This window comes from Sesamum indicum, linkage group LG6 (assembly GCF_026168435.1).
Source record: "Sesamum indicum cultivar Baizhima isolate 11 linkage group LG6, ASM2616843v1, whole genome shotgun sequence".
Classification (NCBI taxonomy): Eukaryota; Viridiplantae; Streptophyta; class Magnoliopsida; order Lamiales; family Pedaliaceae; genus Sesamum; species Sesamum indicum.
Genome location: NC_142662.1, coordinates 24833489 through 24850206, shown reverse-complemented (window position 1 = coordinate 24850206; position 16718 = coordinate 24833489). Strand labels below are relative to the sequence as shown.

General features: G+C 34.5%; 1 protein-coding gene across 2 annotated transcripts; it reads right to left on the bottom strand.

The window, feature by feature from the left end:
• Positions 1-4338: 4338 nt before the first annotated feature.
• Positions 4339-15870, bottom strand: EMB1974 (NHL domain-containing protein). 2 transcript variants are annotated; one of them, XM_011081880.3, is made up of 17 exons: positions 15617-15870; positions 15346-15472; positions 15028-15116; positions 14114-14273; positions 13837-13975; positions 11808-11901; positions 11067-11204; positions 10535-10635; positions 10313-10426; positions 8770-8996; positions 7034-7092; positions 6777-6962; positions 6571-6694; positions 6427-6479; positions 5701-5846; positions 5442-5606; positions 4339-5219 (listed from the first exon to the last, which is right to left on the bottom strand). In XM_011081880.3, exons 1-17 carry the CDS (start codon positions 15675-15677, stop codon positions 4926-4928), a joined length of 2277 nt encoding a protein of 758 aa, XP_011080182.1. In that variant the 5' UTR covers positions 15678-15870; the 3' UTR covers positions 4339-4925. The 2 variants fall into 2 exon arrangements, with proteins under 2 accessions (XP_011080182.1, XP_011080183.1); XM_011081881.2 differs by lacking the exon at positions 15617-15870 and having other exon boundaries at positions 15028-15126.
• Between the last annotated feature and the right edge of the window lie 848 nt (positions 15871-16718).

Here is a 16718-nt window from a genome sequence, read left to right as displayed (position 1 = left end):
ATGGACAGCTTTATGTGATCATACAAATTGTACCTTGAATTGCAACAGGAAACCTGACAGTGACATTTCTTATTTAAATTAAAATTAAAAGAAAAGGAGGGCAAATTAAGCAAATAACGTATTAAAAAGGGACTATTATTTAATTTTTCCCCATATATATATATATATAAAATTACCAAAGTCAAAGGAAAATTTCCGGGAGAAGCAACCGGCCAATAAAGTTAATTAAAGCTATCTGGCCATCATATATATATATATATATAGTCCCCTGCAGCTCCTTTTCCTTTACAATATATATCTTCATTTATTTAATTTCTACATATGTATATATATATATATATATATATATTAATAATTAAAAAAGTTACTACTACGAGTAGTCCGAAAAATGATGTTCAGGCCAAGTTTGAATATGTGTAAGCCTTCTCATATATAGTAATTAATCATTACTGCTTTATATTTATAATTTAAGTTTTAAAAATCCATATAAAATGCTTAATTTCCTATTTGAGTAAAAATATGTTGTCTAAAAATAAAAATTCTACCTCCAACTTTGATATATATATAAAAATATATGAGACGACTGCATGTAGTCCGGCTGTAATTCTCCTATTCTGAATTCTTATAGGGATATATATAGTTTGTATATATGTAAATTATACATAAATATAAGATAAAATACCAATTTAGAACATATATATAAAATTGAATTTGAAATTATATCCCAAGTTTCCACATACTTACATGTTTGTTAATGTTTTCATTTCAGTTTCAAATTTTTATTTTTTTTTTGAAAATATGTGGTTTTCAATTTTGTATAGATCATTTTTGTTTGAAATTGAGAATATGTATATGTAAATTAGTCAGTGAAATTGTGTTTTATATTGGATTGTGGTGTCAAATCAATAAATTTTCAATGAGAATATTACGTGTAAATAAACATGTAAGTACTGTTTCAAAAATTAAAAACCAAAAATGAAAACATAAACAAATAGGAATTTTTTTTATCCAAATCAGGTTTGATTGAATCGAACCAATTGGAAAGCAAGTGTAATTCGATCACTTTTCTCGAACTATATATACCAATCACATACATAAATGTATTGCACTTGCCATATAATTAGTTTATATTCGGCCAAACCTGGTCCAAGTTAGCTAGAACTTCCAGCAAATAGGCTGTTAAGCTTTTGGTTAATCCACAGTAAAAAGTAGGGGACAGCAAAGTCAATATATTGATATTTGAGGGCATTTTTCATAAATACAAGCACAAGAATCCTCAATATATAGTACTTGTACACTTCCATTCCAAGTTTCAAAAGAGAAAAGCAAAACTGAAACCCCAAAATGTGTATGGAATTTCAAACCCTCCTTTCCATCCACCACCACTTTTTCTGAACCTTCTTCTTCTCTCTCTCTCTCTCTCATCAGCGTCATCATCTGGTTAATGGATATTGATTTCTTGTGGTCTCTTGGGGGGTGCATCAGGTTTCTACATCCAAGAAATTGCATGGCAACATCACTGATGAGGATCAACTCATCATCATCTTCTTCTTCTCCATCACCCTTCTCACTTCTTGAAATCCCGACAAAACCCCACCATTTCTTCTTCTTCTTCGGCCTTCTCTTCGTCCTCCTCGCCGTCGTCAGCTCCTCAGGCAGCGACCCCTCCGTGACGGCTGCGGCCTCATCAGCTCTCCCACCCCATGAAACCCTTTTCTCAGGCGAAAGGGCTGCTGCCAAAACAGTGGATTTCCAGCCCAGGAAGAAGGCCAGCAATCCGCATGCATCCAAACCCAAAGGTTACAAAGATGATGATGGTGATCGTCGTCAGTTTGAAGCAAGTGATCATGAGGTTCCCAGTGGGCCAAACCCTATTTCCAACAGGTAAAATTGCTAGCCAAGATCAAGATGCTGCTGCGGAAGAAGAAAGATTTGTAACCGGGCGCGAGTTTAATTACCATGTAACTATTCTTGTATGCTCCACATCTCTTTCTCTATGTTTCCATTAATATATATAAATCAGTAGCCATTAATATTAATTAATACTTGTCCATGGTGACAAGTCTGTTAGTTCTGTCATCATCCTCCTCGTCGTCATTTTCACCTTTTTCAAGATTTGTCTTCTTCAATCTATTTTAGGGTTGTATAGCTTGAGAGAAACCCTCTATATATATATGTATATCTGCATGTATTGGAATCTGGTGGTATATGTTCAGATCATGATGGTATTTATACATAAATCACTTTTTTCAGATTTATCATTATTTTTTTCTTTTAATTATAACCATATACATATACACATGTGTTTCATAATTTTATTTTTTTAACATTCACACATCCAACATATATATATGTTTAAAACTGGATCGTAAAACTTTTTATAAAAATATCTTGTGTCTAAACTATTGAATTGTACTCAGAATCAAAATTGAGTTTAGTGGTGGGGTTATGGGGTTAGGGTTTCAGTGCCAGGGAAGAAGGGAAAAATGTGATGGGAGGGGGGGCAGTGTGTGTTGTGTGTGTCAGTAAGTGGTGGGTGAAGAGCTTTTGTTTTGCCTCAACAATAATTTGAATAGCTTTGGACTTTGCTTTTGTCTTCTCAAACACAGCACCCAAGAAAAAAGCTGATACCAAACCTATCATTTCATAATCATCACACTTTGATTTCATACACATTTCTATATATATATATATATTTGCATGAATCATCATCAATAATAATAAAAAAAACAAATTACACCATTTAGGATTTTAGCATCATATAAATCACCATCATTTTGCACTTTTATTTATTTTATTTTATTTATTTATACGTTCTTGATATTTATATATATATACGTATACTTATATATATATGCAAAGTGTTTTTCAGTTGAGAATTTGAGTTTTTGGTTGATAAATTTTACAATCTTTTTTGCAAAAATATATGTTCCTGAGAGTGTGCGTTAATTTCTGGGATTGGTGAACTTTGATTAATGTACGAAAAAGATAGAATTTTGGTGTAGTTATATTTAAATTTGAATCTGCCAATATTAGGTGTGTTTGGTTGAAAGTTTTGTCTCTTGCCATTAATTGGTCGACCTAATGTTCCACTTTTACCCATTTGAGACTTTTGTTTTTGTGTGTAATAAATTGTATCCGACACCCTTCATTTAGAAGCTCTTCAACTTTTTTTCTTTTTTTTTTTTTTGTTGTGGGTGAAAAAAGAGACCAAATATTTCCTGTTTGTCTCAAAAAATGGGCTTTGTTTTCTCGTGCCCTTTTATACATAAGATTAATAATTGTAATAACATTAAAAGGTATCATTTCAATAATGCAAATCTTTCTGAAAGTAGGAAGGAAATGTGAAAAGACGAGATAAAAGAAAAAGAATAATAATTTTCTTTTAAATTATTTGGAATAACAAATGCCACTCCTTATATCATCCTTATTTGATATGAGAAAAATAAATTGAAAGAAAAAAAAATATAAGTTTTGCAAATTTACCAATTGATCATTGCTTTTTATTTTGAATAAGAAAAATAAACAAGTTAATATTATACGAGAATAATTTCAAGTTACTAAATATTTGAAAATTTATCAAGAAAATCACCCATCAGACAGGAACAAAAATATTTTTGATATCAATATCTCAAATAAAATAAAAACTACTACCAAAACCCTCAAATAAAAAACATATTAGTCCCTTTGTTGGTATGCAAAATACCTTACAAATCAAGACGAACCATGCACTGGTGTTATCAACGGGAGAAGGGGAAAAAAAAGGAATTGAAGAAAAATTATATGTATAGGTAAGAGTGTAAATGGAATTAAAATGAGTATTTTATTGGTCTTTTAGCATTAAACTTTCACTTATCCAACCAAATTTGAATGAAAACAAAATCGAACTATAAAGTGATTTGTGTACACATTCAACTTGATTTTCACTTCATTTATTCTCCTAACCAAAGCACCAAATCTTTTCACATATTTTCTATTTACTTCTACTTTTCTTATAAAAACTTTTCACCCAAATCAAGCAATCACTTAAGCCTCATCAAGTAACGGCATTCTTTTACAAAGTCTTAGGTCTCACATAGTTGCTCGGGCAGGTTGCCTTGCTTCCAAGATTTGATTTATGGGACTCTCAAAGAAATTTTAGTAATAATTTGTACGAACAATAAAGATGAGTCAAATGGGCATAAACAAATCTTAAAAAAATGAGTCAATCACATAACAAGTATAATAATTATAATATAACTTGTAAGCATGAACAAATTTAATACTACATAGAAATCCACGTTTCATTCTTCAGTTTAGACTTATATTTAGTCTATGAATACTAGCAATAAAAAGGAATTGCAAAAAACATAAATCCCCATTACATTTCTTTTTTCATTGGATAAAAGTGTAAATCTACAACAATAAAGAAACACCAAAGACATAGCTAACATAGTTGCATGACATAACTTCAACCTATGGAAAATATTCTCGTACAACTGCTACAATCAAACATGGCGATATCCTTAAAACCTGTTTTTTACTTTCTTTTTCAACCTCAGTACGTTTCCCTCTGCTTATTCCAATTCTCCCAAACTCAATCAGGGCCACCTCTGATGTCACATCAAAAAAACTTGCAGCTTGGGGCATTTCATGCTCAAACTCAAGAATTTGAATTGAGAAATATAAAAAATGATGATGAAACCGCTAAACTTAATTGAATAACGAGAACAGTCGAAAGAACTCGATATCCAAGTTCCATCACTTCTAACTGATCCAGTCTATGAGACTACAGTCTGTAACACTGTACCAGGAAACACAAATTAAGGCGTAATTCCACCTTTGAGTGACAGGAAAAAGGTTGCCACTGTTCTTATACAACAATAAAGTTACAATGCAGCTGCCTTCATTATGCATGACCGACAGGTAACGAAAATAATGGCTACTTACAGGGTAACATGAACTTTCACGGAGGAATCAGTTAGAATTACGCCTTTTGTGTTATCTGCTTTTGGGTGGTCACGACAATTAAACTTGAGCCTCACATGTAGAGGTCTCATGAATATGAGTTCTTCGATATCTCTATCTGACATCATCATCAACTTAACAAATAGATCCTTTTTTGATTTTCTCTTGGGCTCCAAGATCTCAGCTATCCTTGCTGCTTTGCTCTCTCGAGTATCAAGGTGTGGGTTTGAACTCTTTTTCAGCCTCAAGTAAAGTGCAGCATAAATAATAACCTGGATGAATCAGAAAACGGAAAGCAAATAAGAATCACCAGCAATTGCCTTGGGTTCCCAAAACAATGAGTGTCGTAAGAAAGGAAGACGTTATTAGCAAGGAGATATATAAACTAGAATCACATTGCTTGTCAATTTTCAACATAAATGAAGTTGACCAAGATTCATTAATCATGATGAATCTCCCGATCCGCAAAGAAAGAAACTGAGATTAGCATATACCTCACTTGTTCCAGGGCTAGTGTTGATTGTGGCACCAATACGGACTCTCCCATCCTGCACTTCTTCACCTGGGTGTCTGCTATTTTCTTGCCTACTTGATTCTTCTGGTGGTGTTGAAAAGCTAAGGTTATCAATTTCATCATACCACTGCTGAGCGACACCCACCTGAACAGCCAATAATTTGAATTTCAAAATAGATGCGTAAAGTTGTGAACAGTTACAGAAAATTATAAGGCTGAGACTGCAGCACATTAAACACCTTTTCTGAAGATGAAGCCTTGTTCTCTACTCCTGAGATTTCAGCTGCTGCCCCTCTAGCCTGACGCCATATGCATCCTTCTTGTGGTTGTTCCACTAGATAAGTGTGTTGTGGGACATCGACATTCAAGTCTATGTCAACTTTCCCTGAGGCATAAAGGGTAAGACTTACTAACTACTCACCATGACAACAAAGGTGTGCGCCAACCCATATCAGGTCATACTTCATACAACAAACACATAGCGAGAGGAGAAGTTTCAAGTTGAAAATCAATTGCTCGTAAGAATTGCAACAATCAGCTGATGCTACAGCTTTTCACGAACGCGTGTGGCAATCAACCTTAGATCTTCTGGGAACTTAGACAAACTAACTGTACAGAGCCAACCAAGCAAAATAACACAGAAGAACAATTTACTTCACATGGTCTTGCTGAGCATTTTTCCAAAAAAGATATGTAGCTTGTGGTTGGCACAATCTTCCAAGAAGTATAACCCCAAATCTAGATAGTTTCCACGCCACCAAGTGGGTATAAGAAATAAACACAATGGAGAAGAAAGGAAGGACCAAGAATTCATCATTACTTATATTTGAACTGCTGTTAGAAAGACATGTATATTACATTCAGAAAGCCAGATCGACCAGGAATGACAAATGACTGAGTATAAGCAAGAAAAAGAACCTGACAAGAATGAGGAAACTGACCTCATACTATAAAGAAATAAATACCTGGCAATAAACGAAAACATTGTGAATGATCCAGGTCTCCTGATTGATCATCACTGTAACATTAGTTAAGAATAAGTCAATCAAATAGTAAAACTAGGTCTGCAGAAAGCACTTTGAAATTTTCTGCCAAACGCTCATACTTACACAGCATATACTTGCTCCAAGGAGGATGCTAGCCAATAAGGAAGCCCAAGGACTCCAAAGTTTGAGAACTGAAAGCTAGTTGCTGATCCAGATTCTTTGCTCAACTTAACCACTGTCTGACCAACTGTATAAACCAATCAACATTTATCATAAGCAGAATGTAAAACTACTGAAGAAGAAATATAAGCAATTACAAGTTGGATTACCCATATCGCAGAGTACAACATGGTCCTGACAAGTTGCCACAGAAGACATAAGACCAGCATATGGAATTCCCTCAAATGGACAAGTGGTATCAACCTGCTGCTGTAACCAAAAAGCAGGCAGCTGTCCCAATGGAATGCATTTCTCCATGATCATCTGCCCACAGATCTCCAAGATCTTTGAAGATTCTTTCAGGTAATTACAAGTTAGTGAATTGCAGGGACAGTGAACAAGTGGATTAAGAGAGGAAACAGGATACCTTTTAGAACTTCTCTGATAGAGCCTGATTCCAGATCTATTATCCATAGAGTTCCAAGGCTGCACATACAAGTAAAAAGGAGATAAAAATACTAGCACAGACGAGCAGAGTCAACATGCAGATAGAACCGCACACCATAATGACATTTTTTCTTTTTCGTATTTTATTCTTTCAAGAGTGGGAAATGAACAGCTGCTGAACTCATTTTCAAATTTCAATAGATAAGTCCGGAAATAGCATATCCCACATATCTACCGTCAGCAGGCAGTGTTACCTGCACATGACAAAATAAAGTCTGGAAACACGCAGTTCTTTCGCCCCATAATTGTGTAAAAATGAAAAACAATTCTGTTATCCCGACTTTTGTTTCATTAACAGAAATTATCAAGATGAGCTGAATTATTTGCCTTCTAATATCAATACAGTTTCAATTGGCACCGCCAATCTAAAATTGATGGTAGAGGTCCCTATATAAAATAACAATCTGTTCCTACCATACCCATTTTCCATGACGGACAAAGTATCATATCCAGTAAAGAAAATCCTAAAAGTGCTCGGTGACATGAGAATCTATACCAGCAATATCAATATGTGAACAATGAAAGCAATTAATCAGAGAACCAGCTAAAGCACTTCAAAGCAAAGCGACCATATATTACTCTACAATCTTTAGCCTCCAGCCTTACCAATTTCTTGGGAACTCAGCTCTATTTAAAGTAAAGGTCTCAATATGGCTCAGCTTCAATAATCAATTACGGTGTTGTTTCAGGTACTTGTTTGGTTAAAGTAACTTAGGCCTCAAAGTGGTTCATTTCGTTGCTGAATCAAAATTCATGTCAATAAAGTATCAAAGAAACAACCATTACCATAGAACATTTTGCCCTCAAGCTGATCAAGATAAATATTAATTAGAATAGTAAAGAAGAAAACGCATACTCCCCCACCACCCTTAGATTCCCAAAGACCAGGTTGCTCTCAACTGACAAGGAGTCAAGGACAATCCAGACAACCAAAACAGAGTGTATATCTGGAATAGTTCAGCATTGACGAATAAATGTTTTTTCATCGGGTTCAGCTGAACCTAAGTCATAAAGCTCATACATGTACTAGAAGAATTGAGAAGAGATATCCAAGGCTCATTATGTTTCAAGTTATTTAAAATTCAATAGATATGTAAAGAAGCCTTTAATGATGCTTAATATTCTAACCAGACCCATTAAGATGGCAGTATCCTAGCCCTGGGATATCAAGCACACATATGTTCACCACCATCTCGCACTTCTCTCAATCTGCTAAATAATTCTACTGCCAAAACAGCACAATATATCTAAATGCTAAAGACTAAAGAGCATACAGGTATTATTTATTCACACTCACCCACAGAACGGGTTGTATTTCGTCATCCTAAAAGAAAAATCATTCTAGTTCCTATAGTATTTTATGTTTTCCCCCCATGTCAGTCATGCGAGAGCCCCTGTAGAAACCCACTAATAATTTTTCACGCCTAGACCAGAAAAGGACATTTTAATATCAGCCTGCTGTACACTTGCTTGTCTACCTTGTAAAGAGACTCAAAAGTCACAAGTACTATAAGGATGTCAAATCAGAGAAAGTGAAGTCCCAGGATACTACCTAGTTCATATATCATGCAATTAAATTTCAAGTGAATAAAGACAGTGACAAGAAACCAGGAGCTGCAATGTGATTGATGAAAGCAAAACAAATTGTGGTTCTACCTTTGGTTGAGTACAACGACATCACTGTTTGATGACCTCAGTATATGCCAAGGAAACAAAAATGAATCAGAATTGAACTCCTCAGATTTCGCCTTTATATTCCATTTCACCCATATCTTATCCAGAATCCATTTCCATAAACCTTTATTCTTCTTAATACCATCAGTTACTGGAAAAACCGTCTCCACAATCCTCCTCCCCATATCAGCTCTCCTGATGGCATGGTTCTGTGATGAATTGATAAAAATAATTTATTACCAAAGGAACAGATAGAAACTTACTGAAAATATAGGGCAATACAACATGATTGAGGGAGAGTAAACAACCAAAAGTAAGATAAGAACTGCATTGCTAAGAGTTAAGATAGCAGAGGACTTTCAGGGAATAGAACATCTCAAAAACCTCCATACAATGAGGAGAGGGTAAAAAAGGAAGAATTGTAAAACCTTACCATCCAGGAAAAGCAGGAAAATGAGGTTAGGCAAATTGAATAAAGAGGTTTACTACTCTTTTTATCATAGCCAACTTTGAGAAACTTATAAGCACATAGAAAAATCAGATAAAATAAGTCATGCTTCCACCTTGGTAACAAACCTCAGAGATTGCCATATGTTCATGTGAGATACTGTGTGCTTCTAGATTAAATTTCAGTCCTGTTTCTTCTTAATTCTACTCTAAATTTGCCAAAACTGTTCAAATATCAAAAACTGATTGGTTTTGCAGAAATAAGACAAGACAAGAAAACTTCATTTCAAGCTAAAACCTCCTCAATACTGCCATTATTACTACCTCAATTGCATAGTTATTAATGGCGCGCCATGGCGCACTGCACATTGCCTTGGCTCAGCGCCAGCCCACTTAAAAAGAACTGGGCTTCGCCTACTGTAAATAAAAGCTGGGCTTTTTATCCCAGCCTTTATTTCAGCTGATTTATTAAAAAAATCAAAATATCTTGCAAAACGAATGAAATTAGAAATGAAGGATTTGTTAAATCATCTTTCATGTTTTAAACTCTTTTGTTTTTCCTAAAACTTATTATTGCAAGTTTCTTTTATGGCATGATGATTAAAATCATTTCTAGTGTTTATATTTACTTATTTGTCCATTATTGAAGTGAATATATATTGATGTATGAAATATATAATCTATTCCTGTACATGTGCGCCGTACTATAAAAAATGCGCGTCCCGTGCCGTGCGCTATTAACGACTATGCTCAATTCACATGTTTTCAACATAACAGTTGCTGGCCGTTGTTTCTTAATCTCGAACTGGAAGTTCTAATAGGATAAAACATGGCTACATTGAAGATCAAAGGGTGATCCTTTATAAAAACACTTACTTTTGACAAAGCTGTCTAAAGACCACAAGCTCTCAAGACTAATGTCAGCTCTGTGCCATATGAAGGTCAGTCATGTCTTCTCCTCTTAGGAGTGTTTCTCCCACTTTAAATATTTTTACATCTAGAGTAAAGAATGCATACCACCGATTGCCATTATCAAATACATAACTCAAAACAATTCAAAAGATGCATTGGAGGTTACCTCAGAATCCACAAAATATAGGCAATCCTCAGAAGCATGATAAAATGAAGCTGCAGGCCGCATTAACTTTGCAATCTCAAACTCTCCATCCTCAAATCCAGGAGAAGATCCAATCTGAGAGGACATAAACAATTCTAAATTGATGCATTCCCTTCACACATACTGAATAGTTTATTCAAAAACAACTCCTACCCAGTCCTAAAAGTATTAAATGGAACGTACAGCATCTAAAATTTTCCCATTGCTATTGAATACAATAATCCTGTGGTGATTAACATCAGAAAGGAACAAGTGATTGCCATTCTCATCAGCTGAAATGCAACCTGCAAAAAGGGGGGGGGGGGGGGTTATACTGACCAGCATCACAGTGTTCCAGTTACTACCTCACACAAAGAAAGAATATCTATCTATCTGCATATATATATAAATATACATATTTTCTTGAGACTTGCAAAATTCCCAAAAATACAATTTTTCACTGCCAGAGCACAATTGAATACACATTCCTGTAAGATGCTAAACAATTTGTGCACTTCATTACAAACTTATCCTCCTGAATCACTGAGTCACTTCTTCATCTGCAGTACTTAAAACTCTGGAGACCAATGATCAGAAGAAACAAATTATATCGACATTGAATCATCTCTACACAACCCAAACATTCTCCAGGCCATCCAACTTGATCATTTCACTACTGCGACCTTATCTACTCCAAACAGTGTGGTATCAAGCACAAAGCATAAGAAGCCTCTACCTGGGAAAGAAAACAGTAAGTTTCGTGAAGCAGAACAAACATCTGGTTCCTTAACAACTTCAACGGGCTTGACCCAACTGCTTTTCATATCCTCAACATTAGCTCCTTTGCCATATTCTGCATTCAATTCATGAATGGCTGCCAATGGAACAGAAATTAAAACCATGAGAAATTGTGAAACAACTGTTGTATCAAGCATATTAGATCACATCCAAAAGTGATCAAGAATCACAAAATTGAAGGATGGCGACAAGAAACCAAGATGATGATGGTTCAGCCACCTCTCGACTCCCACAGGAAGAGAATAAGCATACAACTAAATCCACTGTCAGAATTCAGATCTTCTAATCTCTTGCAGCTGACGGAAGGCAAATGCAGACAACTCGAAGTAAATGAATTGAAAAGGCCAAAAAGCAGAAATAATTTTTCCCAACCGTGACTTCCTTTCCTTTGTGTTTGCTATAGAGAGAAGATTAATGTGTCTTCTAATATTTATAGTCCATAATTTTCAGAAACATCATTAACTTTTAAATGGTTTGTAACAAGGAATTTATGATAACAAAACATTCCTCAAAAGAAAGGATTCTCGTGCTTACAATTAATACACCATATCATGGCAAAGGAACATTCTGATCAATCTCTATACAACCTATAACCACTACGTTAAGTTTTTAAGTTGCATTACAATAGTCATTTGCTTTACACTCTCAAACAAGGGAATAAGGAGGAGTGCATGAGTACCTTGATCAAGCACCTTAAGATCTACATCCTCGCCCGGGTAGACAATAGGAGTCTGGAAACCTTTGGATATGATGTAGCAGGATACATTTTCCATCTAAAGAAACAAGGAACAACAACGCATTTAAGGAAAAAATGTTCTAAACAAAAAGAAGAGACACTATATGTAAGTTAAAAAAGAAACAAACATTAGCAACACTACAAATTAAAAAAGGAAAGAACAACTATTCAACAGTGCAGCAAGAAACATTTGGTATCCTCCAAGGCATGATACATCAAGAATATTTTGCAATAAAAATTAACAAGTGAAGGTAAAGTTATTTTATATTATACATAAAAGTTAGTCAGTTTAGCCAAACAGAATATGTCTCAAATATCTAAATCTCTAGTCTAGTTGATAAAATCTTGGCGATTTACAATGAATCAAGGCATTAAACGGAAATCATAAAGTGTGATTTCAATCCAAATGAATGAATAGAAAAGCAAACAATTAAAGAAACAAATCTTAAAGGAACCTGTTTTAAGAAAAGTTCTAATGCATGATTCCTTTTACCGATTATATCTTCCAAAGTCAAGGAAATAAACCAGAGGTGGGTCCTCAAATAATTTCTCACATTGTGGCAACAATACTAGAAACAAAGATGCTATTCCCGCATTGAAATTAACTGAAGAACAAAAAACTCTTTAAATTGCCGATAGCTTTGTTGGAAGATTGTTGTGATTCCAAATTCCTTGGGATTGTAGTATCTGCATATATTTTTTTTACTTTGTATGATGTAGCTTGATTTTATTTCCTTTTCTATACTAGGTAACTAGCTATAACGTGTTTGTTCTACATGTATTTATACTCTCCGTATTATGAATGAATATGTGTGATAATTTTTCTTCCTCAGATTCTTTCTCATTTCAAGCATCATAACTATATGTGTTTTATACGCCATAAACAAAAGCAAATACAAAAATCTATGTCCTATACTTATAACAATAGCCAAGAATAATGTATGTATATATATATATATATAGAGAGAGAGAGAAGGTATTCATAATTAAATAGTTATAGTCATGCATTACCAATTTTGGCCATTTTCAGTGAATTGTTAATCAAGACCCAAATGCTTAGAGAAAACTATCAACTATGATTTATGATTTACAAATCACGGAAAGAAGTCCAAAATAATTCAAGCATGTAACAACAAAGCCTCAGTGAACTATAAGCCAGGAAATAGCACATCTCTGTAAAACCATGGCACAGCCTATTTGGTAGATATGTGGACATACTAGATGCCAGTCTGTGGAACAATTGTTAAGATAAGGTTTACTCCAGAAAAAATTTCAGCTATTGAGATGTTAGGCAGGTAGATAAATGAGAACTAAGCCAAGTGGCAGATGCCTTCTGTAACTACAATTTCAAAACCGCAAGCCCAGCAAGACACGGAGTAGCATACCTTGGACAAATCAAGCTCTATAAGATCATCAAGGAACTTTTAATAAGTTATGGACTACCACCACAATGTGCCATCTAATGCTGGACGTAAAATAACCTCAGGTGAGAGGCCAAACAAATTGTTGCTTGCTCTGTGAAGCTATTAAATGATTTTGTAACTAACAACTACGTCAAAAACTATTGAAGGTTGGCACCTTGCGTCAAGTCTGTTGTAGAAGGTCAGGACCTTGAATAAAAGCCAGTTCTGTAATTTCCATCTCTTACCATCATACCACACTAGCGCAGTCTTTGACATGATTTCTGTTTTAACGCGTATTTTCCACCCAGAGGGCCCTCTGTGATAAGTGCAGCACTCACAGAAACTAATTAATGCATCAAACACAATGAATACTTTTCAGCAGGGAACCTTTCTTATCTTCTTATGACAATAATTAAGTTTATTGGTAGAGCTCAATAGAATTATATAATTTTTGAGAATTCTCAACAAAATGCTTAATAACACATCATTTTACATATCATGCAGCACATACATAATATAATACATGAATATATTGATTTAGTCATATCAAGCTCGGATAAATGACAAACCTCAAAGATATTCTTGTTAGACAACAAGATAGGAAAAGTAACAAATTCCTTGATGATTCTCTGGAGCATATGTGTAGTAGTGTTATTTAAACGAATTGATTTGCCATACTGTAAACCCACAACTTGAAGGGAAGGGTACCTGCAACATCAAAATGAGTAATAGTGTGATCAACATGTTTAGCTAGATAACATTCCAAAAGCTTCAGACTACTAGTTTGGCTAGATCTTAGATATCTCAAGAGCTTGTAAATATCTTAAGACGTGAATATACCAGTACCTCTGTAAAAGTGATTTTGCTTTTTCAAACATTTTGAAAGTATTTTGACCAGCTTCTGAAGAACCTTCAAGATATTTACCAATGAGAACGAGGAAAATTCCATCTTCCTTAAACAAATTCTTGCTTCCCGCAGTTTTATTCAACCAGCAGTGGAAAGTACCTGCAAGTTATCTTGCATTAGAGTCTGATTCAGGACAGCAGGTAGAAAGGGTTTATTACATCTCGCATTTATACTGGTAAAGCTATTTGTGGAGTCGCTGGTGTTAAGACTAATCCCAGCCATCACAATGAGAAGTATATATACATTGCAATCTACATGATAGATAAAGAAGGCAGGTAACCAACTTCAACAATAACCCGAGGACAGAATTCCAGTTTTGTTCTAATTAAAGATGAATTTCATAGGAGAAAAACAGGAGATGATATGCAGGCATAGACTCTTTCAGAAAGAGGAAAATTAATTAGAGGTCAAGATATTGTGTCTCTGATCAACCTCTCTATGACCTCAAAACTCATCTCTTCATCTTCAGAAGAACTAATAGCACTTAGTTATACCTAGAGCGCGTACCTGCAAATAAACACTTTTACTTTACTAGGTAGAGCATCTTAAGAAATTGCAACAGATGGGAAGCAAGAATGTGCAAACATGCAGCAGACATAAGGAACTACAAAATCTGTGCCCTGTTCCTTGTTCAGATTCACCATGGTGAGGCTATAATGTGAAATGATTCAACAACCAACGTTTTCTCAAATCACCATCTCAAAAACTTATTGTGAATGCATCCTATACCTTATTCATAAGGAGAGCAATCTCTTATATTCCTCACATGTTTTGAGTCAATTCATCCTTTTCCTCTTAGTTTGAATTGTGAATAAACAGTGATAGCTTTAAAACAGCTTCTTGCTCTACTCACCTCTAGGCTGATGAAGAGAAGATCGAATGAAGGATAAAACATCATCCGTGATAAGCATCTTATGTTTTGTTTCTGATACAGTGGAATACCTGAAAAAGGCTGTCATTAACAAGTTAGGACAACTAAAGTAGAAAACAAGCTTAAGCTATCACAATACTAAATATAGACATCAATATAGTGGAATATAATTATGAATCTACACTGACACACAGAGACATGTATTTCCTTCCATTAATTGATAAACCATTGTTTTCCTTACAGGCAAAGTAAAAATCTAATTACACCTATTAATTGCAAAGAAAAATTCGAATCCCTTACCTCTGCCCTTGACAGCCTGTTAATTCTAGCCTCCTATAGATGCTATTGCTCCCATTAAACCAGGAAGCAGTCGAACGACCATCCGCCAAAACATTAATGCCCGCCCCAGATAACCGATGAGAAGCACCTTTAAAGAAAAATCAAGAAATCAAATCAACGGCAATGTCAAAATCCACTACAAGAAATCAAATCGACGGCACTGTAAAACGCTAAAAAGCGAATGCAAAACAATGAACAAACGACAATTTTAGGTGCTTGCAGTGTTCTTTACCCGGATAAATCTTGGGCAAAACCCAAAACATACGGCGCAGCCGTCGAACTCTGGAGTACATCTTCGATTACTCCGTTAAATTTTATCGGAGTTCCTCGGGCTCGTAATGGAATACGGGCTGTGATTTTAGCGCGTGAGAGTGAACTGAAACGGTTTCTTGATTTGGGTTTTTATGCAGAGGTTTACCAACGGTGTCTTGAATTTAGGTTTTTTATGCAGGGGTTTTAGAGGTTTAAGAGAGACCCGAATGGGAAACAGATATATTCATCCTATGCCGGGTTACTTGCTCCGTTTTACTCTACTTTCTTTTCTCACTTTTTCTTTTGATTAATTGTTTTTTCCCCGCAAATGTTTCCATATGTTTTTCAATTCTGAATTGCTTTCTTTTTCTATATCATTTTTAATTAGAAAAAAAATACAATTTTAGTCCTCTAATTTATAGAAGTGATATTATTGATCATGTATGAATTGATTTTTGTAATTTAGTCTTGTAACTTTTAAAATTTGTCGATTTTCAAGAATTGGCCGAAAAATTACATATGATTTGCACATATCTCAACTAAATTGCATTTTAGTCCTATAAGTTAGGGAGTATTTGGTATTTTTAGTCCCACAATTTATGGGAGTTGGCACTTTTAATCCCATATGAATTTATTTGCAGGAACAAAATTGTAAACAAATTGCAAATTCGGACCAAGTTGGCTGAAAAGGGATTAAAAATTTACCAAAATTTTAAAGTTACAAGACTAAATTATGAAAATCACTTCATACAAGAAAAAAAATGCCACACTTCTTAAGTTATAGGACTAAATTTGTCAATTTTCATCTTTTTTCAGCAAATTTAACCGAAAAATTATATGTGATTTGCACATGTCTCAACTAACTTGCGTTTTTAGTCCTGTAACTTATAGGATATTTAGTATTTTTAGTCCCATAACTTATAGGAGTTAGCATTTTTTATCCTATATGAATTTATTTGAGACATGTAATTTTTGCAGTTAACATCTTTAGTCCTCTTATTAATCAATTTAACATCTTTTAACATGTTTATTTTTAAATATTTTTATAAATTTATATATCTTTTAACATGCTAAATATTATT